The following is a 25819-nucleotide window of genomic DNA, read 5'->3' on the forward strand; positions in this document are numbered from 1 at the left end:
CAGAGTGGCTGGTGAAACCCAGCCAGATGGGCAGGGAATGAATGAATGAACGAACGAACGAACGAACAAACAAACAAACAAACAACAATAATAATTCCATCTAGGCACTGGCTATATCAATCTTCCCCAGGCTGCTGCCTTCAGTGTTGGACCACAGCTGAGGCTTACTCTCAGGCATGCATAGGGCTGCTGCATTACCTGCCCACACTCAGACATTGCGGTCCTTGACCTCCCCCTTTCAATATGCATCTCAAAGTTCAGCCCTGGTCATTCAGCTTCAACCCCACCACTGATTGAACTCTATATGCATGCCTTTTTGAGTCCTTTCACTCAGGAGAAGGCAGGTTTGTGCGCCACCTTGATGTTTTATATTATGATTGTGGTGATTATAATTATTGTTATTTTGGCAGAAGGAAGAATACAAATTATATTGATAATAAAAGTGTCCATAAGAGGCTTCATGGATCTAATCTGTAAGACAAGACAATATTCATATCCACAAGGCTCTCTGACCCCTAAACTATTGAAAAATACCCTTTTCTTTGGGCTTTAAGATTTTTTATTAAATGTTTCCCATAATACAGTAAGATTACAACTACCAAAGATACGAACTGAAGGAAGGAAGGAAAGGGCAATAGAAATAAAGAAAGGAAAGAAAAAGAAAGAATAAGAAAACCAATTAGCAAAAGATACAAAAGATCTTCTTCCTATTTTCCATCTGCCAGTTACATTAAAAAAAGTTTATTAAAAACCTTCGGTCCATACAAACATCCATCTTCTCCACTTTCTGTTAAACTTTTTTTTCTTTTTAAAAAAGTCAAGGGGTCTTAGAATAATTTTTCTACAAAAAGTCCCAACTGTGATCACACACTATGGGGGAAAACCCTTTCCAATAGTGTTTGCAGGTCTTAAGGCTTGGCGTTTTACTTTGTCAAGCCCCTGCTCACTGGCTGTAGGACATTGGGAATGGCTGGATCCTCCTTCTGACTTCTTGGTTGTTCAGTGCCTGCAAGGATTAGGACTGGAAATACCACACAAGCAGGAACTGCTGAGCCACTGAAGGGGCAAACTGAAGGTGTGCAGCAAGAGCATGCAAACAGACACTCTGCATACAAGCATGCGGCCAAGCCTTTGCCGTATCTTGGTGGCAGTGGTGCCATCAGGTCAGAATGCTAGCACAGGGGCCCACTCAGCTGAGTGAGCCAGAGAACCCCCTCATATAACCATCAAGCCTCGAGTCTAAAATGGAAGCATTTAGTCCTGTTTTCTGCTAAGCACATTTTGTCACTGTGGCTTAACTGTGACATGTGCCTTAATTACGGTTTATCCAAACAAGCCAGGATTTTAAACTGTGGTTTGACGTTGACTTGTTCACACAAACCTTAGTTACTGCTAGCGACAGTTTGCCCTGGGTCAGACACAAAAACAAATTATAGTTGATGTGATGGCCTGGGAGTCACTCAGATGCTGAACCTGAGGGATCCCAGCCTGCACAGGATTCCCCGCCTCCAGAACCAGCAGAGCCAGGGCTAGGGCTTGAGCCTGAAGGATCCCTACCTGTGCTGGATCCCCAGGTGCAGGCATCAGCAGAGTCTGCTCTGGTTCCTGATGGGGGGGAGGACCCATTGCCTGCAGGTGCTCCACTCCCAGCCTCATCAGAGGAAGCTGAGGCGGCCCCTGGGTCCAGTAACCCACCAGCCTCTCCTGAGCTGCAGAGGCTCAGGGCAGAGAGGCGAAGAGAGCTAAGTGCTTACAGGAGGAGTGCTCGCCTCCAGAGGATCGGGGCCGCCCTAAGCATAGGGCCAGATAAAAGCCAGCCAGCCCCAGCCCAAGTTGCGTGAGCAACTTAGCTGCGAACGTATGTTTGACTCACAACCTCATGCCTGCACCTGCCTTGGACCTTGACCTGCTCCCTGCCTCGCTCCCCGCCGGACTGACATTTTTGGACCCCTAGACCCAGGACTGGACTTAGACCTTGCTTCACGGACAAACCCCCGGGGCCAGCACAGTTGGGGTGTTACATGTGACCCCAGATGACAAAAGTGGTGGAGTTAGGTAAAGCTTTTCCTCCCAGCCATGCAGGAGAGTAGGTGAGCAGTTATGGGTATCTAATGAGAAATTATGGCTTAAAAACTAAGCCTCAGGTTTACATCTGAACAAGGCTGTTATGTGTAATTATAGAGGGGAGTCATCCTGGATTAAGTTAGACTTGCCTTCTTATATCCGATTTCTGTGACTACTTTTGTACACATGAAGGGACAGAAACTCAGGGCTTTGCAGACCATGAATGTTAACTTATATTAATACTAAAGCATAGCACTTAAAAACTAGCTACACTTGGGTATGAGACAGACGAGGTGGCAAGATAAAGAGCATTTCATCGCCATCATAGCCTTGTCAGCAACCACCCAGAGCACACCTTTGCTAAAATATTTCTCACACACAGAAGACTTTAGGGACATTTTGTAGGAATACCTAACGCAGGAACATTTATTGTGTGCTGAACGCTAACACACAGGTTATCTTGTCATATACACACACCAACTCTTGACGGAGCCTGACACAGTAGGGATTCTTATTTGAAAAATGTACCAACATCCTGCACCCCAGAGAAAGCATTAAAAGATAACAGGCAGCATGCTTGCTGCAGGCTGTTTTATAGCATTTTCATTGCTCTGAAGTAACAACAGGAAGTGCTTGTCTGTCCTGAGAGAGGACATAAGTAAAAAAAGAAATAAGAACATTCCATGGAGCTTTTTAGTAAAGGCTCAGACAGGAAAGTGCCATTGATTAAATATGAAATTTCTCTTTCATTTCACATCTGCTCCCCCTGGACACTTCTATTACTCTGGAAAGTGGTAAGGAAATCCTCCGCCAGGCTAAAGAAAGGTAGGGACAAAGTGATGGAATGAAGAAAAGTGATAGGAATAATTCTAGTAATCCCATAGTAAAAGCAAAAGCTTGGAGATTTACAATGAATGACAACCCAAGTTGTGTAGGCTAACTCCATTTGCAGTGTTTACGAAATATCTCTACTCAGCATTGTTCAGTTCTGGCGTGTATTAGAAGATGATGCACAAAGTCTCCTGAACACGGCCATCTGGCTTACCAGTTATCGAACTAAAGAATCATGGAACTAAAGAATAAGCAAGTCAAGACTCAAATATCGCTACACACAGATACCATAGTTAAAATCAGAACTGGGCCATGGGGAAATCTTACTAACCCTCTGCCATTGGGGAAAGGGGTCAAACAGGGATGCCTGCTAGCCCCATTTCTTTTTAACTTTTATATAAACGACATTGTCCAGCACATGGCAAAGTACAAGTCATCGGCTCCAGCCCTCGAAGGCAAACGTCTGAATATATTGTTATATGCCGATGACATGGCTTTAATGGCACTCACCCGAAGAGGCTTACGCAGCATGTTGGAGGGGATCACAGCCTACTGTTCCCATAACTCACTAAAGATAAACTATGACAAAACAAAAATTGTGGTGTTCACTAGAGCTCGTCACACTTTTAGATGGTCTTTAGATGAACATGTAATTGAACAGTGTCCTTTTTTAGTTATCAAACTAAAGAATCATGGAACTAAAGAATAAGCAAGTCAAGACTCAAATATCGCTATTTGGCATGTGGTTCTTCAACAAAGGGAAGTGTGTCCATCAACAATCACACCGTGCAATCCTGCACATTTTAACAAAGAAATACAGTCCATTGTATTCAATGGAGTTTACTTCCAAGTAAGGGTACAATATGGCAGTGACAAAAGAACTGAGCCATAGCAAGCTTTGGAGGTCAAATGACTTGATCTGGCATGGAATCTAGATGTAATCTAGTCTGTATTTCCCAGAATTTTTTTTTCCAGCAAGAAGGAAGTTGGTAGACTTTCTGGATTTCACAGTTCTGCCTCCATGAAGGGAGGAGAAAATAGAAGTGTGGAACACAGACTCAAGTATGGTACAACAGTTCATGCGTACCTGAATTCTGAAAAAGTCAAAGTAAATAAGAAATTCACAACTCATATTTTGAGAGGAGCATTATATAATGTCTGGAATAAATATAGAAGGTACGCAGAACCCCAAAACCTTGGTGGATATCGCCGGTGGAAGCTCTTGCTATCAAAAAATTAAACACTAGGACAAATTGGCCAACATATAAACAACTAGTAGAAGAACAAGGAAAGCTCAAGTTAAATTTTTTGATGAAATTAGGACATATGGAATAGATAGGTGGCAATATGCACAACTTGGTAGTATATTTAATGCAGATAAAAAGAAAGGCTTTTCTAAAGATGATTCTAAATTCGATAGTGTAGTGATTCAAAACAGTAAGAAATTTTTATCCAAAACATATAATTTATTATTAGATTGGGATTTAATGGAAGAAGAGGTTAAAGAAACAATGATAAAATGGTCTAAAGATCTCAGCAAAGTAATTTATTTGGAGCAGTGGGAAATTTTTTGGAAAGAGGATATAAAATTTACCGCCTCGTATATAATTAAAGAAAATTTTATTAAAATGTTTCATAGGTGGTATCTGACACCAGTAAAATTGGCCAAGATATATAAACTGAAATCCAAGCTCTGTTGGAGGCGCAATGAGGAAATAGGAATGGCAATACACATGTGTTGACACAGAGGAAGATAGAACTTGTATGAAAGAACAACTCTGCCAAGCTCTAGAGAGGTTGAGTGAAATGGAACAACTGAGGGAGCAATTAGAAGCTAGAACTGAAGCGGAGGTAATGGACAAACTGATTTTAACTCAGAAACTTCATGAGCAGGAAGAAGCAATGAGAGACTTAATCCTGGAGCAAGATTACATGAAGTACGAACTGGATGCTCTCCAAGTAGAGAGGGATCTCCTCAAAGAAGAGATGCAAGCAGCGAAATCAATGGTCCAACAGCTAGAAGAAAAGTCTCTTGACCTGAGGCAACTGCTTGAGTAGAAGGAAGAGCAAAGTCAGACGGAACGCAAGACACAGTAGCGATCTTGATATTTTGTGGACCACACTGTGGGCAAGCCTATAATGCTGAACTGGAAATCAACATGTGTTCATTTTTATTACTTCATACTTATTTAAAAAAGAAAAAAACACATTTGCACAAATAAAATAAAAAAACAGGAAAAGGGAAATTGCCATTCAGTCCACAAGTGACCCTTCTGGAAGCTCAACTACAACGGGAGCATCGTCTTCTGGCTCAGCCTCAAAGTCCCACTTGAACTTCTTGGTTAGGTGGACTTTAAACCTCTCTGCCTTCTTTTTCAGAGTCCTGTCAACAGTTGGGCAGCAGGTATAGGAGAAGAAGACCTAGAAAAAAATGCAGTACAGTTCGTTAGTAGAATAGTACAAAAGACACACTGGGTTGTATTCAATGCTAGCCCTACCCAGAGTAGACCCACAAAAGTTAATGAACATGACTAACTAGGGTTCATTAATTTCAATGGGCTACTCTGAGTAAAACACCATTGGGCACAACCTGTTGTGTCCTGCAGGTGTCACTGGCTGTGATTTATCCAACACACTTAATCTTCGGAGTGGGAAGTCAGTCATCCACTAGTGCCCTCCACTTAAACAAGCTTTCTTTTCACAAGTTAAAATTACGGATATTAAGATTAAGCACACAAGATCTGCTGCAAATTAATTTGCAGTTTTGGTAAAGATGCCCAAGCCCTGCATTTCCAGACTTCATATGAACAAGTATCATAGAAAAAAGCAGACTGAATTATTGTTGCCTATTCCTCTTTTAGGATTTTTGAGCAGGGAGAAAGTCAGAGAGAGGAGAAACCTGACTGGACTGTATACATATAATAATAATAATACTAATACTAATAATATAATAATTATTAGAAGAAAATGTTAAAGGTTAAATCCCAACCTAATATGCTCCTGCATCACAGAGGCACACACAAAAACCTGATACAAACCTAACCACAATTCACTTGAAAGGTTTAGGGTTGTGACTTTGAGAAGCAATGGAGTCAAGCCATGCTCAGTTATCCTTAATACTCTGTTTTGGATGTTGAGAAGAAACAGAATTCTGACATGCTTGTACAGAAGGATCTCAAACCATGTCAATTATAGCAATTCCTGGATAAATGGGAGCTGTTACAGGATACGAGAAACCTTATTTATTTATTTTTTAAACAGAATTTATTGACATTTTCACAAAATAACACAAACCCAACCCCCACACCTACAAATATCAAAACAAATACAAATACACATAATGTCAGGATTCTTCTTCTTATCTGTATACCTTACTAAAAAAAAAAAATTTCTAGTTCCAAATCTTGACGTTTGACTTCCCCCGCCTATACACCTTCGGTTTTAAAACAGTACACTATTTCCTTAACAACTTTTCTCTATAAAAATTTAACTTTACTTAAAAAAGAAAAAACACCTTTGTCTTAATCATTGCGTTATAACCTAAAACTTAACCAAATATTCTTACAGCTAAACTTATTTCTTCTATCATTTATCATGCTGCTTTTAACTTAAATTCAATATCTCCTTACTTATTTAAAATAGACTTATGATTAACAAACTTCACACTCCGATTTCGGATGCCATGGCAGACCATCTATATTACACATTAATTGGTTCAACCCACTCCCCTTCTGTCCATTATCTTCTCCTGTCCTTCACCAGAACCGGATCTCCTATTATATTCTTCTGAATGTCCACAGATCCAGGTTGCAACCACCACAAACCCTGCATCGAGCTCCAAGATGTTCATCCTCTCCATTCTGAGTTTCTCCGTGCCTTTGTGCCATGCTTCTTCTTCTTGTAGAAATCTTGATTCTATGTCCCTCGACCCCGAGCTGCCACCTCGGAGTCTGGATATTAAAAATCTTTCCGTTCCAGGGCTGCTGCCACCCCCTGAAATCGGCCCCTGTTCCATTCGGATTTGCTCAGCCATCTCCAACCATCCTTCCAACACATCTTCCAGCTCTTTGCAAAAGTCTGTTTCCATTGAATAAAACTTTCGAAAAGCCTCCTCTGTGGAAAACAAATTCTTTCCATTTATAATCGCACTCAAGGCTCTTAATTTTCGATCAAGCAGTTCCAGTTGAAAGACAGTAAGCTTTTCCTCCTCCTCCCAGTCCTTCAGTGCCAACATAAGCGCAAAGTCCAACATCTTCGGGGGGAGGTGGGTATCAAGTTACGTTTCCTGTCTTTTCCTTCCTTTGTCTCAATTTTTTCCTACGCAAGTCCAAATCGCCGCCATTTCTTCCGATGCCAGAGTATAAAGACCAAAACTTCAAATGGAGATATTTTTTCCTCAGTTAACCCCCAAAAGGAGATCTCAACAGACTCAGCTTTCAAATTCTAAATACTTTCTATTGATTGTTGTAGCAGCAGTCACTTAAAGAGTTAATTTCTTTCACCACCCGAAGGGAGAGAGGCGGGCTGCCTTTCTTCTTAATCCCAGAGCTTTCCCGGAATACAAAGAGTCAGTCAATTACTCACAGCTTCTGGTTTCTTAGCAACTCCTTAATGACAGGTAGAGCAGAGACGCTCATCACGGACTTTGCCGCCGCATGTAAACATCCCGGTTGGGGCATGTCCCCTAAAGCCCGGCTCCGTGGTCCCTTCACCCCCACTCCCCCTTTACAGGGGGCGCGGGGGAAGGGTTCGGAGCACAACGGGCACAGCCGGGGAGCCCAGGGCACGGGACGCTCTTCCCGCGCCCCAACCGAAGCCCCGCTATGCGGCTGCAGGGCTCCTGACCCCCGGGATGAACTGGGTGCTTCGCAGAGGATACGAGAAACCTTAATCCATTAATCATTTCAGATTTAGCCAATTTACTGGTAATCAATTAAGCCTCCATAAATCTGTATATGAAAACATTTCTGAAGGGGAAAATGCTTAAGATCAGGGGTAGGGAACCTAAGGCCCATGGGCCAGATGTGGCCCAATCACCTTTTAAATCCGGCGTGCGGACAGTCTGGGAATCAGCGTGTTTTTACATGAGTAGAATGTGTCCTTTTATTTAAAATGCATCCCTGGGTTATTTGTGGGCCTGCCTGGTGTTTTTACATGAGTAGAATGCGTGATTTTATTTAAAATGCATCTCTGGGTTATTTGTGGGCCTGCCTGGTGTTTTTACATGAGTAGAATGCGTGATTTTATTTAAAATGCATCTCTGGGTTATTTGTGGGGCATAGGAATTCGTTCATTTCCCCCCCCCAAAAAAAAATATAGTCCGGCCCACCACATGGTCTGAGGGATGATGGACTGGCCCATGGGTGAAAAAGGTTGCTGACCCCTGCTTAAGATCATGCACACATGTAGCCTTGTAAATAAGCCCACAAATGTTGCTAGGCTGCTACAAGGGGAGTAATGTGATTTCATATTGGCCGTCTTCCATGGCCAGCATGGAAGTGCAGATTAGTTTTTTTTTTTAAGCAAAAGCAAACTCTACCTTCTATCAAACAGGGTGTGAGTGTGCAGGTGGGTCAGAGCTAGACCCTTCCTTCATGGGGAAGAAGGAAATCAAGTAGGCTGGAAAAGTGACAGAGCAACCCATCCCTCCTCTGCCACCCTGATCCATCTCCTTTGTGTCACCTATGCCAAATAGGCAAATATGAGGTTGCCCATATGCCACAACAGGCACAATCTTAAAAGCCACATTCATAGACTCATGGAATTGTAGAGTTGGAAGGGACAAGGGTCATCTAGTCCAACCCCCTGCAATGCAGGAATCTTTTGCCCAGTCAAAGTCCCCATAAGGAGAAGGAAGTAAATTAAAGCCTCGCTAGTTATGTGGGAACAATGTACCCCAACCCTGAGATTAAGAGTCTCATGGTCTACCAACTGAGCTTCCCTGTTGTGGAAAACAGGAGGAGGAATGCCTCTAACACCTGCTGCCCGTGATTTTAAGCAAGTAACCGTTACTTCCAAATTATCTGGGTGAGACAATTTTGTTTTAAAAATTAAAGTATTCAAAAGGTTTTATAATCGGGTAATATGATTCATTATATTTATGAATAACCTGAGCCTTAGAATTAACCATAATTTTGAAAGGGCCACGCTCTCTCAAATTTAAATCTCTTAACTTTTCACACACAAGGGGGTATTTCCTGTTACTTTTGACCCATCACATGTGTGTTTGATTAGAAATCTCATCTCTAAGCTCATCTCTTCTGCCTCTGTGCTAAATTTGTTACACATAATTCATTTCCAAGGCAACCAACGGATAGCCAAAAGCAAAGACATTTCCATTGCAGGAACATGCGAAGGAGAAACTTTGCTTGTGTTATTGCTGCTGCTTTTTTATTATTAAAAAAAGAGAGACCTAGACAGCAGGAAAAAGCACAAAAAGATCATGGTGTGGTTCATTGCTATGTGTCATTTCTCACCTTGTTTGCCATAGTGTGAAGTGCCTTCTCCTACTAAAGTCTTTACATTACAAAGTAATGGGGACATTAGAAAACGAAAACCATTATTTTTGTTTTGTTTTACTCCCTTCACCAGCACAGTAACCGACACATGAAAACTGAAGTGTCCAGTCACTGCATTTTGAAAAAAAATCAGCCAGGTACTACTGGGATACCAAAAGCTAGCAAATATTAAAAGGTGGTCCCATAAGAAAAATGTGTTAAAAAAAAAAACTTAAAGCAATGCTGTTGCAAGGCCAACCAAAATGTTACAAAATAATATGTAAGTTTTGAGTTTCCCAGAAATCTTCATCAGGCTAGATGGCAAGAAACAAGGGAGTTGAAGAGCAGAAGAAGAGAGAGACAGAAATGCTTTGGGCCACTGTTCAAGGCATGCACACAGCTGCACCTGGTTTGGGAGGTAGCAGGTATTTAAATAAGCCCCCTCTCCCTTTTATGCGCTATGCTGGGCAGGAATTAAGTTGCCTTGTGGCCTCTTGAGAAGGAGAAACACATAATGACAGAGTCCCCATCTCCAGAAATAAAGTACCTGCTGCTACTCAGTTCAGCTCATTTAATGATTAAGCAATAATTTTTCCGTCTGCTAGGCAGTGCCGAAAGGTTGTTTTTTGCATGTGAAGAAGAGTTTGGCATGTGGCGCAGAATCTGACAACTAATATATCTATATATGAAAAATAAATCAAAATTTCTAGCTTATGACTGTGAAGACATGTTTAAAAACACTTAGGACAGTTCCCAATTCCAATGTTCAAAGGCCCTATTTGACATGCTCCTCTTCCACAAGCTAAACAGATTCTGTCCTGCACAAAGAACCCCACAGTGCCTCAAGTGCTTATCTTCCCCTCTCTTGCCATTCTAATTTATATGGCCTCACACAAGACATAAAGTCTTTATTTTCTTTATCAGTCATTCATGTGAGAATTTCTTTTTTAAAAGCCAATGTTAATGCATTTCCAATTTAGTAACACAGTATTCAGTCTCAACTGGCATTACCTTCTTTGGCCAGAATTTCTAATTTCAGCCCAAACTAAAGCACTATTATTAAGAAGAATGCTGCACCTAAAGCTCAGCTGAATATTTTGTGCTAACTGCAAGAGGTACAAGATGATCTGTTTCCCAGTTATAATAACAAGGGTGGAAAAGGCTTGCCTAACAAGGTGAAAAGACACAAAACCTGACATTGTTACTCGGCATTCACGCTTTCAAGTCCTCTGACATCCGGAAAGCTCTGTTTGGGCCAGCCATAAAAGTGATAAGAGCACAGCAAACCTGTCACTAAAATAAGGAAATGGTTCTGGCGGAATTCAGTTTGAGAAAAATTTGCTATTAACATTTATGAATGTAACACCTCCCAACCATCAGTGAGCATTGAAAGCCTGAGATAAATGAGCAAATGCATATCGCACAGCTGCGTTCTAAGTAGTGGGAATGCTCTACAAATAATTCCTGTATCTGACATTGCAGTCAAAGTAGCATTTGTTCATATGTCCCCATGGAGGAGGAAGTAAATTAAAGCCTCGCTAGTTGTGTGGGAACAATGTGCATACAAAAAGGTACAAGAACAGTGTCAATCTTCTTGCTTGCAAATAAGCACACAGGAATTCTTCCCACCTTGCAATTTTATTACCTATATACCTTTCCCTGGTGATTTCAGAGTTATCCATCATATTCAGACAATACTCCTGCAACATATGTTAGGCCAAGAAATGGTGAATGACCAGGGTCACCCAGGGAGCTTTATGGCTGAGCAAGGATCTGAAGCCTTAGGGTGGTATTGAACTAAGTTTCACTCACAGAAGACTCATTGAATAAATTGACTTAACTAGCCATGTTCATTCATTACAATGAGTTTAACTATGAGCAAAGCTTAGTTGAATACCACCTCTGATGTCCAATGCAGCATACTGTTTTAGACATAGATAGCAAAATGATGACATGAAAACTCAAACTGTCTTCTGCAAGGTTAGCTTTACTGAAGGCCCTCAAAGCAAGCTTTCATCAGGAAGCAGCAGCACAATGTAATTTTCTTAGGTCTTGCCGACAAGCATATACACAAATTAGCTAATGGGTTACTTGAATATCGGGAACTGCCACCTGCTGTCAACATCTCTTGTTTACAACTATCATAAAGCAACTAGGAGATGCTTCCTCCAGCTGCCTCGTTTTTTGTTTTTTGTTTTTAAAATGTACTGCTTTTGTTCGGCTTCAAAGCTAGAAAGAAACAATTATCATTATTATACAGCCTGATTGAATTTCAATTTTTTGACAAGAGTGTTGTCAGTCCTCCAGAATGAATGACACACAACAGCTAAATTCTATGGCCGGGATCCAAGAGGCCATGCTCAATCTTTCATGCACAGATGCAGGCTTTCAGCTCTCTTTCCTACAGCAGCGGCTCCTCCCCTGCACAAAAAGCTGATCCCGAATGCCTACAAGCCTTCTGCAGTAGCAATGGTTGAGACATGGAGGGATGCTGATAGATGGGAAGGGTGACTGCAACCCTTCTGTGATCACATAGAGAGGAACTGTGCATGTACTTTGGCATCCTGGTCCTCCGGAACAAATGCAGCACTCACTTGCATAGCCCATCTTGCTTAATTTTATTGCTGTTCTGAGTAAATTAATTTTCCAGAACAAAGTCTATAAGGAGTCTGCCAGGACAAAGCCTGAAAAGCGAAAGGCAGAAATCAGAGAAAGCTGTGGTATCTCCTTCACCGGAGATGCTCAGGCAAAGGCTAGACAGGAACCTGAAACTTATGCCTTAAGCATGGGGTTTTCTTTCTTTCTTAGGGTTAGATCCTTCCTTTGCATTATACTCAAAGTACAGTGGTACCCCGCAAGACGAATGCCTCGCTAGACGAAAAACTCGCAAAACGAAAGGGTTTTGCGAGTTTTTAGTTGACTCGCGAGACAAATTCGTCTATGCCTGTTTTTCGCAAGACGAATTCGTCTGGCGAGGTACCACTGCAAGCCGGCTTACCTTTTCGCTCCGGTCGGGAGGGGTGTTGTCCGCGTCCGCCATTTTGGATCGACTGTGCATGTCTGCGCATGTCCAGACATGCGCAGTCAATCCAAAATGGCAGACGCGGACAACATCCCTCCCGACCGCAGCGAAAAGGTAAGCCCTCCTGGAGCCGCGCGGCGCCGCGTTGCCGGTCGGGAGGGGGCCGTGGGATCGTGCCCGATGTCGGGCATGATCCCACGGCCCCCTCCCTCCCTCCCGGAGCCGCGGCGCCGTGTTTTAAGACTGCAACGATTGTTGCAGTCTTAAAACGCGGCGGCGCGGAGCTCCGATGCCGGTTGGGAGGGGGCCGTGGGATCGTGCCTGATGGCGGGCATGATCCCACGGCCCCCTCCCTCCCTCCCGGAGCCGCGGCGCCGTGTTTTAAGACTGAAGCGAGCGAACAACAGCGCAGCTGTTCGCTCACTGGTCTTAAAACGCGGCTTGGCTTGGCTCCGGTGCCGGTCGGGAGGGGCCCCCGGACTTTTTTCCCCATAGGAACGCATTAATTAAATTTTAATGCGTTCCTATGGGAAAAGGTGCCTCGCAAGACGAAATTTCCACAAGACGAAGAGTCTTGTGGAACGAATTAATTTCGTCTTGCGGGGTACCACTGTAGCTGGCAAAATCACCACTACATGAGCAACATGAAATCACAGAGTATGGGAAAGCAAGAAGAACTAGAGCTCTTAAGTTAGGATGGCAAATATAACCTAATATGCATTACTGAAACCTGGTGGGATGTGACTCATGGCTGGAAGGTAGAAATTGTGGGATACAACCTACTTAAGAAGGAACAGTTCGAACAGGGAGGAGCAGTAGCACCTTCAAATATACTTGGAGGATTGAGTAAGCTTCTTTTCTCCTGCTCCATAGGCTAGGACCCAAACCAATGGATTCAAGTTACAAGAAAGGAGATTCCGACTAAACATCAGTAAGAACTTTCTGACATTAAGAGTTGTTTGACAGTGGAACAGACTCACACAAGAGTTGGTGGACTCTCCTTCCTTGGAGGTTTATAAGCAGAGATTCAATGTGCATCTGTCAGGAATTCTTTAACTGCTGTTACTGCATTGCAGGAGGGTTGACTAGATAACCCTCAGAGTCCCTTCCAACTCTACAATACTATGATTCTAGGTCTCCACTAATTTCAGTATTATATCATCCATAATCTGTGGCTTTAATTCTGGGATAGCAGCAAATGTTTAGTTTGATCTATTGAAAAAAGAAAATCTCTCTCCTATGTAAATATCTTGAAAAGGAACCCTGAATTAACCAGTCTCTGTATCCGTAAAATTTACATCACTTTCTCAGTCAGATTCACCAAACAAGTACCCACTTACTTTGTTTGAATCAATCACAGAAGCTACTACATCTTTGGCTAGAGATATGAATTCCTCTACTTATAACATCCTCCAAAGGCCAATCTATCCTATGCATGGCCATGGGAGAGACACTTTCTTTTGAAGAAAGTGATTGACAGAGGGGGTAGAATCCAACACAGAGCAGAACAGGGTCTACTTAAGCAACAATACTCTCCCTCTCCCTAAACCTCTTCAGGAGATTCTGCAGCCCTTTTGCTAATTTAGCAATCAATACCAATATAAAGAAAGATGAAGACAAAGATCTCAGTAAGTGGTATATTATCCCTGTAAGGCTTCCTATTCAAACATAAGTACCGTATTTTTTGCTCCATAGGACACGCTGGACCATAGGGCGCACCTCATTTTTAGAGGAGGAAACAAGGGAAAAAAAATATTTTTCTGGTTTTCCTCCTCTAAAAGCCCTGTTTTTTTGAGGATCAGCTAAAAGTTTCGCAGCTTTTTTTGCAAAGGGAAAAGCCCTGGGTTTTTTTTTTTTTTTTGAGGATCAGCTAAAAGTTTTGCAGCTTTTTTGTAAAGGGTAAAGCCCTGGGTTTTTTTTTAGGGTCAGCTAAAAGTTTTGCAGCTTTTTTTGCAAAGGGGGAAAAGCAAAGAGGAAAAGCCCCATTTTTATGGGGTTCAACTCACATTTCTGAAAAATCTTAAGGAAAGGGAACAGTTTCTACTGTTTCCAGAAAGATAATCTAATCAGCCAGTCACATGTCCTGGGGAAACAAACAACCTCCCTCTGCAGCACATTCAACAAAGGAGGGCGGGGCTGAAAGGGAGCCGGGACTCTTATCTCTCTCCCGATCTCTTGCTGATCAGCTGCTGAGCGGGGTCCTTTCAACACCCCCTTTTCTCTTTGTAAAATAAAAAGCACAATCTGCTTTTGGCCCCTGGGCAATTTAGCTCCAGGGACCACCATTCGCTCCATAAGATGCTTTTTAGGAGGAGAAGAGTGCGTTTTATGGAGCGAAAAATAGGGTAAGCGTTGTTGGAAGGGATGCACTCACATTGCTTAATGCTTTCACCTTTAGTGGGAACGCCCAATAGTGCAGGAGTTTTGGGACATGGTTGCTGATTACCGCACACTAAACCACAGCTATCTCCGAAATCTATCCTTCATCATCATTTTGAATGAACTACCATAGATTCCAGCATAAAGACTTAAGCAATTGTATACAGCTGGGATAACAACAACAATTGTGCCCCAGCCACTAAGCATTAAATAATTAAAATCAAGAGACTATGCTTATATACCGTATTTTTCGCTCCATAGAACGCACCGGACCATAGGGCGCACCTCATTTTTAGAGGAGGAAACAAGGAAAAAAATTTTTTTCTGATTTTCCTCCTCTAAAAGCCCGTGTGTGTGTGTGTTTGAGGATCAGCTAAAAGTTTTGCAGCTTTTTTTGCAAAGGGAAAAGCCCTGGCTTTTTTGAGGATCAGCTAAAAGTTTTGCAGCTGTTTTTGCAAAGGCAAAAGGCTTTTTTTAGGATCAGCTAAAAGTTTTGCAGCTTTTTTTGCAAAGGGAAAAGCCCTGGGGGTTTTTTTCGAGGATCAGCTAAAGGTTTTGCAGCTTTTTTTGCAAAGGGGGAAAAGCAAAACTCCTTTTGCAAAGGGGGAAAAGCAAAGAGGAAAAGCCCCATTTTTATGAGGTTTAACTCACATTTCTGAAAAATCTTAAGGAAAGGGAGCCATTTCTACAGTTTCCAGACAGATAATCTAATCAGCCAGTCACATGTCCTGGGGAAACAAACAACCTCCCTCTGCAGAACATTCAACAAAGGAGGGCGGGGCTGAAAGGGAGCCAGGACTCTTATCTCTCTCCCGATCTCTTGCTGATCAGCTGCTGAGCGGGGTCCTTTCAACACTCCCTTTTCCTTTGTAAAATAAAAAGCATGATCCTCTTTTGGCCCCTGGGCAAGTCAGCTCCAGGGACCACCATTCGCTCCATAAGACGCACAGGCATTTCCCCTTACTTTTTAGGAGGAAAAAAGTGCGTCTTATGGAGCAAAAAATACGGTACAAACTTACTCAGCAAAATCCTTCAAAAAGTTATTATGGTATCATGGTTTCTGTTTATTTCCTATGTAGAAGTCCTCCAAACTTATCAGATAACACCAGAGAAACAGCCTGGTGACCTGCCACCACCCAGCTCTCAGGGGTGGCCCCTCTCTCTCCCAACTGCTACTACAGCCTTTGGAAAACCCACGCTTCAGGTTAAGTATGCTTCAGGTTAAGAACTCCGCTTAAGAACAGAAATCGTGCTCTGGCGGCGCAGCGGCAGCAGGAGGTCCCATTCGCTAAAGTGGTGCTCCAGGTTAAGTATGCTTCAGTTTAAGAACGGACCTTCGGAACGAATTAAGTACTTAACCCGAGGTACCACTGTATATAAATACAACAATAAAAAGTGGTTGTATGCAAGAGTGTATGCACGTTCTGTGGTCAGTATTTGTAACTCCATTTCAAAATAAAATAAAATTTTCATTATTTAAGAAAAGGAACAGGGTCAGAAAAATACATGTAACAATGTTACATCTGACATTTTAACAGCACATTATGGGAAGAGAAAGGATTGTAACATAGGTTTTCAATACTGGGAGGCAAACCTTGTGATAGCTTGCCACTGGTAGTCCCATCTCAAGACAAAAACTGGGTTTTAGTTTGTTTGGCTGGGGAGTGGGGAGCTTTCTTACTTTTTAATTTTTTTAATGGTATCAACATTCAAGCAAAAAACATTCAATTTCACATTACGAGAACTGCCTCTCATTATGACGCTGCATTTTGCACATGCATGCAGTTCTTGGGGAAATTCTCCACACTACTGCTTCCCAACCTCTACAGTACCAAAACCAGCTCCCTTACCTGCAAGGTGTTGGTTAAAAAGTTGTCCTGGGAAACAATGTCCACAAAGAAGTCCGCTGGGATTTCACCGAGCTGATGGTACAGGACTGAAATGAGGTTAATGAACAGGGCCTGATGCTTCACTATGGCATCCTCTGACCTGCATAAGAGATTCAGGAGTTTCTTCCAGTGCTCAAAGGCATCATATACATTCCCAATCAGGAAGCAGATGAAGGCAAACTGCAGTTCCCCTGAAAAGGTCACACACACAAAAAAAATAAAAACCAAGAAAAAAACAAGAAGGTGTTTGTTTAGCTTCAATTCTGGTAGCATAACAAAAGGGTACACTGCTTTTATTATTTATTTAACTATTTTTATAACACCATTCATACTCCAAGGAAATTTTACAAACACAATGATACTGTTAAAAAGTGAATACAAAAAACCCCATAATAAACTAAAAGCCACAATATTGTAAAAGCAGCACGAAGCAGTCAGCAAGATTGAAATGGTGTATTAAAATACCAGAAAAAAATACTTTGTTTTCAGGCATCAAAATAAGGTAGGTGCAAGCAAATGTCTCTGAAAAGAGCATTTCACAACTGGGATACCACCACCATGAAGTGCCTCTCTCTACAGCCAGCCAGCCAACAGCAAGGGCATTAGAGCCTCTCTAAGATCTTTACACGAAAGCCTTGGCTATAATATAAAGCAGATCTGCATAACCTGTGAACACAGCCCAACAGCAATGTATGGTGGCCCACTATGGCCTCAATAAACCTGCTTTGGGTGCATGCCTAGAACTTCAAAGAAAAAGAGGGTTATATATTTGGCATGCCCACAAGGTAAGCTCCACAACGGTATCCTCCCTGGCAGAGAAAGCTTGTGATAAAACCACATCAAGGTACAGGGGGTTGTATACTTACTGGATTAGGCACTAGAGCAGAGTTATCTCATGGTTTGGCTCTGACATGAGCCACATTTGGCAAAAAGATTAGCCACCACTGTTGTTGGGAGTATAGGAACTTTTGAGTTCCCATAATTTACCTACCCTTCCTCATGTAATGACATTGGCTGATTAAGTTTCTATACAGTTTAATGGTGTGCATGCTTATACTCCAATGTTCTGCATAATTTCTATTATTGGCAATTGCTGGTCTAGAGCTCAGAATGAGTTCCAGCATTTAAACAGAGGTCCACAAATATTGGCTTAGCTGCTGTTTGTACCCAACCCCTTCCCTTTCTAAGGCCTCCAGAATGTGCAGAATGCTTGAGGAACAGGGATTTCTCCCACTTCTGCTGAGGGATGGAGAAGATAAGAAAAAGCTGAAAAGGCTTCTTAGCTTTGAGGCGTCAGGAACTGTGGTCATTTTTATCACCAAAGGTCCAGGGGCACTTAAGCTCTGCAAGTGGATTTGTAGATGCCAACATGTAATGCAGATAAATCAGTAATGAAGGAAAAACTTAAAACCTTGCAATGCATGAAAATCTTAATTATTTGCAGAAGTGGTTAAATTGCTTTCCTGTGGGTAGTCTCAATACCAAATGTTCTATTCTGTGAAAATTAGATATAAACAGAGGATTCTATTATAATTACTAAACTAATCTTGAGAAGGCTACTGTCATCCCAGCTTGATTTCATAGTTCTCTCCCCATGATATCTATAGGATTTATTCAAGAACATGCACCCTAGGGTAGCACATGTCCACAGCTTTCCTTTGTTTCCAAGGGTGAGAGCTGATAATTAAGGTACCACTACTGAGAGAGAGCAGCCAATTGTCTCTAATAAGTACCAGTAATTAAATAACAAATGCCTTACTTTTGAAATCTGTCAAAGCAGAACCCTAGCTTTACCACTAGAGGTCACCAATATCACACATGAGAAGTTTTTGGTTTCCTAATTAACCTACTGTCTTTTCTGTGCCTGGGGTGCTCTGGTCCATGGGGTCATGAAGAGTCGGACACGACTAAACGACTGAACAACAACAACAACTTTTCTGTGCAAACATGGTTGTTTAGTGAGAAGGGGGTGAGGGAGTCTGCACCCTACCCAAATTTATCACTTAACCAGATATAAATGTTATAAGTCAGATTTGTTATCACAATGGGTTACTTCTCAGGTTACTTCTGAACAGGATAGAAGCATTCATGAGTGGAACTGAACTGTTATATTGATGACAGATGCAAACACTGAAAAAAGCCCTGCATACCTCTTCAAAACAGAAGTATGCATTACAGTTCAGAAATTATGTTTCCAGACACATTTTGGCATGCAAATGGCACCCGAGAGATACTTTGATAGCAACAAGAAAAGCAATTTCTGTAAAAGCAGGTTAACTCACCAAGCACATCCTGGGAATTGCTGGCATACTGTTTATTGATCACCGTCTCCAGGGCATAGCTAAGGTCCATGCTATGCCTAGTAACTTCTTCAGGGGTAGCACCTTCAGGGTACATTTGCTTAGGTATTTCTGTAAACCTGATCTCAGTGCCAGCTTTCAGCTGCATTTTGGGCAGCCGGGCCAACCCCTCTGCATAGCTTTTGCACTCTGTGTCATACCGGGGCAGGTTCTGTTCAACTCGATCTTTAGTAAACTTCCCAGGCAAAATAGGAAGCACTTCTGAAAAGGCACATATCTGTCCGCTTTCTGGCTGTAGTTTTTGCATCACAAATTCATTAATGAAATTAGTGAGGGAAATCCATTTTTTAAGAGTGTCATATGGGTAAGGACCAAGAAATTGGTCCATCTCCTGGAGGTTAGTCCTCATTGCTTCAGTCTCATTTTCAGAAGCTGGGGTAAGGTCTACTTCTTCCCTGACGGGGTCCCAGTGTAGCACTCGCAGATCACGAGGCTGCAAGTTCATGAAGAAGCCGGTGCGAGGGCCACTCTCTTTGCGATTGTTCTTATCAACAGAGCTGTAGTGAAGGAAATGAATACCAGGGGGTATCATCTTGACTCCACGGAACTTGGGGCCCACTTGCCAAGTGTTGTAGTCAATGCCAAACTCTGTTCCTTCTGGCACATTCAAAATGATGACTGTAGCACCCTCAAAAAAGAGCCGCTTTGCCAGGTCTTGATTTATCTGCATTTCTGCTGCTCCCTTGGTCACACCACAACTATAAGAGAGCAAACAAATCTCATCTGAATACACTTTACAAGCATGATACATATACGACTAGGTTCTTGTTAAGACTAGCCAGTGCCAAGCTTGATGGGCCACATTCCTGACTCATTATATAGAAGTCAGACAAAATAATTTTCCAACTGAATTTATCTTCACTGTCCATGGGGCAGAAGTCACAACCACCTCCATCAGGAAACAAGATTCAAGTCCCAAAGTAAATAGGATTTAAACAACTTATGTGTGCAGGCTTTCTGACTGCTGTAGGCTTGAAGAGAAACTAGGAAGCTGCATCGTAGACCATTGGTCCAGCTAGTTCAGTACTGCAAGGAGACTGTGTCAGGCATAGGTCACCAGACTCCTCGCGCAGCTCTGTTAAAGTGAGAGCAGAGGCCCTGCCCAGGGTGGGAGGGAATAGAGAAGGGGAGCCTTAAGAGAAGAAACTGGGGAAGTTTAGCCCGGGCCCACCGTGTGGCCGCGAAGACGGAAAGGCGAAGGGCAGGAGATGCCACGCCCGCCCCACGCAGCCCTCGCCCACTTCTCACCTCTCTTCCGCGCCCCGACCCCCGAGGAAGGGAAGCGCAGCCGCCGAACTCGAGGAACTCTCGCCGCGAGCCCCTGGAAACACTTGTCGGCAACTTCCGGCAACGGCGTTGGATATCCGGCGACCCTAGAGACAAGGGAAAGCGAACGGCGTCCGGTCCCTCTCAAAAAGCAGTCCGTGTGGGTCCCGCGGCAGCGCCTCAAGGCGTTCCGCTCTGGATGCTGAAAAGCAGCCTTTGCCGGTTGAGAGACAAGTTTGGCAAGAGGGTAAAAGGCGGCGGCACGACGTGTTTGCTTGCTTGTTTGGAAAGTTGGCGGGATTGCCGATGTTTAATCCTCCGTCCTTTCTCCGTACCGAGAGGCTCGGCACTGTGCCAGCAGCTGCACCAAAGAAAACGCGTTGACTCCTGTGCACGTTTCTCCGCTGCGATAAGGTGTCCCTACACACCTGTGGCCGGAGAGGACGGTTTCCGCGAGGGAGAGCACGAGCCACTGTGAACCGCAGCCAGGCCTTCAGAAGATAAATCGGTCAAACAGAGCGTAAGAGGGATCTACTGGCCGATCTCTGGGTTAATCGCCATAGACTAGACTAGAATAACAAAGCGTTTCTGACTCCCCAGTGGTTTTAGAATAGCAACATCCTCCCATCAGTTTAGGCAGCTGGGGTTTAAAAGCATGGGATAACCAGGTATGGTCTCTTGTGTGAAATCCGCCTTGTTTAGTTCTGGTCCTGGAAACCCCTTTCCTAGGTCCAGATTGTGCTCGGTCAGGGGCGCCTTGTTTAATTCAAACTCTATTAGATTTTTTTTTGCACCTGGCTCTGGTTGGAAGATCTTAGGGTTCTTCTAGTGTGAAATCATGTCTATCTGACACCAGTTTGGGTGGTTTTAAACAAGAATTCATGATGGTGACTACTAACCCTGATGGCTACGTTCTGTCTCCACTGTTGCAAGCAGTGTGCTTCTGAATAATAATAAAAAAGTAAAATACCAGCAGCTGGAAGCAGTAGGAAGGAAGAGTACTGTTGTGCGATGGTGGATGTTGTAGTTTTCTCAAGGGCCACAGGTTTCCTACTCCTGCTATAAGGTCTTGAAGTTACAGGTTTTAAGAGGGTCACATACATCTGCGTAGCAAACACCAAAACAATAAAAACATGAAATCTTTTAAAGTGGTAGAGAACTCTTACTTTAGGCTCCAAGCAAGGTCCCCTGCCCCCTTCATAAAAGCTCAGTTGACTGCTCAGAAGTTTTCCTTCTAAGGACTAGGGCAAGGCTGTTTCCCAGCCCTGATAATGCAAGTTTCTTTAATTAAAGTTAAGGGAGAGACACTTTGTGCTGGCCATCAGGCAATGGCTTTTCCCACCTGCCTTGCCCCACCCTCCAGGTCTAGAAGCATTTCCCAGACCATGACTTTGAGAACAGCACAAGCATCTGGGAAGATAGGAGTTCGGGAATATTTTTTAAAAAAATAATTTCATAAGTTGTGTGTCCTTGTTTCTCAGTTTGATCTTTTTTCATGGTTTTTCATGTTTTGTGGTATTTGTGGTTTTGTATGTGTGGTATTTTATGCATTGTGACTTGCTGATATTTTTTATTGATTATAGTTTAGTAATTCTTTACTGTATTTACCGTATTAGCCTGAATATAAGCCTCATTTTTTCCCCAAATTCCAACCGTGAAAAGTTAAAGTGCGGCTTATATTCGCGACCTTGCGGTATGCAGCCAGGAGTGCAGGGCAAACAGTGCTAGGAGCACAGCAAAGTGGTGTCCGCCCCGCAGGTAGTTCCCTGTCCTCTCCCCCAAGGCCGGGAAGGGAGAGAGCGAGGAAGGGGAAAGGCCGCCGACAATGCAGCGCATTCCCAGTCCCTCCCCCCCCTCCCCCCCCCCCCGTATGTAGCCAGGAACAGTGAGGAATGGAGTGACTTATATTCAGGTATTTTCTTCTTCTTTTCTCCCCCCCTTACAATTTTAAAGGTGAGGCTTATATTTGGGTGCGGTTTATATTCGGGCCAATACAGTAAGTGTAAACTGTTAAATTAATATTTGATGATATTTTACTGTTTAGTATTCTAATTGATTATTGGATAATTCTTTATATGATAAATTGCTTATTTTAAAGTTATGTTTTTATTGTGATTTTTCTGTATTGGATCAGATTGTTATTAGGTGTGTGATCTTTGCTGTATATTTTGTTGTTTTTTCGGCTTGTAAGCTGCCTTGTGAATAGTAATATAGAAAGGTGGTGTGCAAATTAAACTAATTTTTCATTTCATCTTTTAGCTAAAGTCTTTCCCACAAGCTTTCCCATTCATTCATTCATTCATTCATTAATACATGGAAGAGGAGTGGGGCCATGCCTGCTGGTCCTGTTCCCAACATGAGTGTACCCACTTATCTCACCACCATGTGGTTGGTGCAGAGTCTGGACAAGGGACCCTACATGTGCAGGTTCCTCTACATGAATAGAACTCTGTACAGTTTGGATCCCTAATCCCATGGTAGTGCCTTAGGGGTATTCCACGTCATTTCAACGCGGTCATGCCACCCACCATCTCGGATTTTGATGAAACTTGGTGTACACTCTTTGCTTATGGTTGAAATATACTTTTGGGAGGAAAACCTGTAATAACCAATATTATTTTAGATTTTAAGATGAACAACTTTGTTTCATTATTTTTTTTCTATTACAGCTATGGATTGTAGGAAAGTTGTACCCAGTAGCCATTTCCCCCCCATGATATCCAAAAAACATAAACTTGTTACAAGACATGAGACCATTAAATTTTCTTGTTTGTTGAGAAAGAGCATGTCTTTGCAATAATTTTCACCATCAAAAACTTTTGATTCCATTCTGCCCACATGCTGAAAATTTAGGTTTTCTAAACCTAGTTTTTCCACCAAAGAACTATATTTATACATTTTTAAAGCATTTATAAAATCTTTTGAGTGCTTGTGTATTTTTGCCTGAAATCATCATCATGGTATTGAGCTCTGTGTAAAATTTCAAAGAGATCTGATCATTAGTTATGGAGAACAGAAACACAGATTTCACGAAACTCTGAAGTGCTATAAAATGTGATAGAGTGGGGAAATTTAAGGGGGTTTCTTTCAACCATAAGGGAAGGGTGTACACCAAGTTTCATCAAAATCTGAGATGGTGGGTGGCAAAACCCTTGTTTTTTGTGTTGATTTGATGTGGAATGACCTTTAGGTTTTAAAGCTAGATGTGTGTAGGCTCAGCCTGGGTAAATTTGTGGCCCTTACTGGGCTTGCCTGAGCAGCAGGAAAGCCAAACTCATCGCTCTAAAAGATGGCTTTAAAAGAAGTCTTCTGGTAGGATTTTATTCAAGAGTAGAATTAAATACCTAGTCCTCACCCAGTTGTTTTCATCTCACACAAGAAAATCAAGTATATGTCCTGTGGCGACAGAGCTTCCAGAATAGTAAACTGTCCCTGTAGAACATGTATTTTAGAGTACAGTACTTATGCTTAATTACCACTTGCTGCACTTTTATAATCTACTATCAAGGGGTCTAAAAATGGTGTGGATTGTTATTTCACTCTTTCAGTGCCTGCTTATTGACTGAATTGAAATTCCAATCCCATTCTGTTTTAATGGCTGTAACTGCAACTAGGATTTGGAAGGTCCTGTTATGGATTAATTCATCCAGTGTGAGAATATTTGATGCCTATGTGATGCCTGGTTGTTTCCATCCTCACATACCGAATTCTTGCTTTATTCTCTTTACCACAGATGGCTATTTTCCAATTTATGGGGGTTAAGATCATGTGGGATTCCTTGATGAGATGAATGATGACGTGTAAATTTGTCTGCTGCTTCTGGTCTTGCTCAGTGCAGCCACTGGGGAAACTAGAGATAGTGCTTAATCAGGGGTAGCCCATGAGTGCTTAATCAGGGGTAGCCCATGTGGTCCTCTGGATGCTGAGCTACAGTTCCTGTCATCTCTGACTTCTGACCATCCTAGATGGGGATATTGCGAGTTGGAAACCTCACACCTGGAGACACCACACTGGCTACCTCTGGCTTGGATAAATTTCAAGGCGGTAGGGGGAAGTATTTTCTTGAGTTACTCATTGTCTTTTTATTCTGTACTTCCTCCTATGAGCTCAGGAAGAAGGGTAAACATTTCCCTCCATTTTATTCTCACAGCAACTCTGTGAAGTAGGTTAGATTATTTGAAGAAAAAGAACATGAGCAGGAAACCATAGTAATCAGGTTAAGGAGAGTTTCTTTTGTCTAACACCACTCTCCTAAATAAACATGGATTGCATATCTCTCTTATTGCAGTTAACCTTATGTTAAAGTAAATGCATTTAGGATCAAAGCCTAGGTGCATATACAAACATCCAGCTATAGCATGGAAAGAATACATCAACAGACTGAAGAAAATGTTTGTAACAGATGTGCCCTGTTACTTCCTTATATGAAGCAAGATGAAATAACATGTATATGTTGTGTATAAACAGTGCTTCCCCCCCCCCTAAAAAAATGTTTAGGGGCACTCTCATTTTCCTACTCATATTGAAATACTGCCCCTCAATGAGGCCAAACTTAGATTCACAAAATGTTTAGGAGTATGCATACCCCTGCCCCCCCAAGCACCGTGTATAAATTTGTTGTTGTGACATCAGTAATCTCTTACCCTATTATTTAATTTAAATTGTTCATATTTGGCCCTTCCTAACCTTGGCTAGTGAGGGCCAAGTTTTAAGCTAAAGGTGTCACAAGACTCTGTTGCTCTTGCTGCAATAGATTTAACACAGCTAACCCCCCCCGGGGGGGGGGAGAAAATAGGAGTGACCCTTTGTTGGGCAGTACACTTTGTTGTGTCACTCATAGAAGCTTCACTCATGGAACAAACTCAAGGGGAACCCATTGTGACAGTTTTAAGCAGAAGAGGCTGTGCTCAGCAATGATTGGCTGGGTACCTGTGATGTCACAAAGTACTCTCCCCAGAGCAGTTTTTCAGCTTAGCAGCAAATTTTCTTAAACAAACAAACGGAATTTAGGGGTGCATTCTTGTCCAGGTGTGTCATTGAACAAACAGTGCTTTAAGCCAAGGATGGGGAACATGTAACCTTTTAGATTTTGCTAAATTACAAGCCCCATCATCCCTGACCATTGGCCATGCTAGCTGGAGCTGATGGGGTGTTTCAGTCCAAGAACATGTGGAAGACAAGAGATCCCCCACCCCTGCTTTAAACAAAAACAGATTACCTCTGCCAGCCTGAAATTGGCATTTGCTGTACAGGCATGTGTTATTTGAAGAGTCAAGTCAAGAACAATATACAGGGTGAAACAACCCCTCCCCCCCAAAAAATACTGTCTCGTTTTTATGTAGCTATGTATGCACCCTAGACTTTGTTGTTGGTTTCAGATGCAGGCCTGATGAAATAGTTCATACTGAAAAGCACAACCTTCCCACCACAGAGATCTTTTTAAAAAATGTTAATACTGTACCGTATTTTTGGGAATGGCAGGAAAACTGGAATAACGTATCCCTTAGAAAT

The 25819-nt window shown here is 42.5% G+C and overlaps 1 protein-coding gene across 1 annotated transcript; it reads right to left on the reverse strand.

Moving 5' to 3' along the window:
* Positions 1 to 5102: 5102 nt before the first annotated feature.
* AAR2 (AAR2 splicing factor) lies at positions 5103 to 19744 on the reverse strand. Its single transcript, XM_033153330.1, has 3 exons — positions 18965 to 19744; positions 16644 to 16873; positions 5103 to 5316 (listed from the first exon to the last, which is right to left on the reverse strand). The coding sequence occupies exons 1-3, from the start codon at positions 19710 to 19712 to the stop codon at positions 5149 to 5151; spliced, it is 1146 nt and encodes a 381-aa protein (XP_033009221.1). The 5' UTR covers positions 19713 to 19744; the 3' UTR covers positions 5103 to 5148.
* Between the last annotated feature and the right edge of the window lie 6075 nt (positions 19745 to 25819).

Source organism: Lacerta agilis, chromosome 6, assembly GCF_009819535.1.
Source record: "Lacerta agilis isolate rLacAgi1 chromosome 6, rLacAgi1.pri, whole genome shotgun sequence".
Lineage (NCBI taxonomy): Eukaryota > Metazoa > Chordata > Lepidosauria > Squamata > Lacertidae > Lacerta > Lacerta agilis.

Bases quoted from the DNA above. Each gene is read 5' to 3' on its own strand.
- AAR2 (XM_033153330.1), bottom strand. From the start codon at position 19,712: ATGCAGATAAATCAAGACCTGGCAAAGCGGCTCTTTTTTGAGGGTGCT. The intron at 16,874-18,964 runs GTGAGTTAACCT...TGACCTTTTCAG, and splicing joins CAATTCCCAGGATGTGCTTG to GGGAACTGCAGTTTGCCTTC. The intron at 5,317-16,643 runs GTAAGGGAGCTG...ATTTTTTTCTAG, and splicing joins TTTTAACCAACACCTTGCAG to GTCTTCTTCTCCTATACCTG.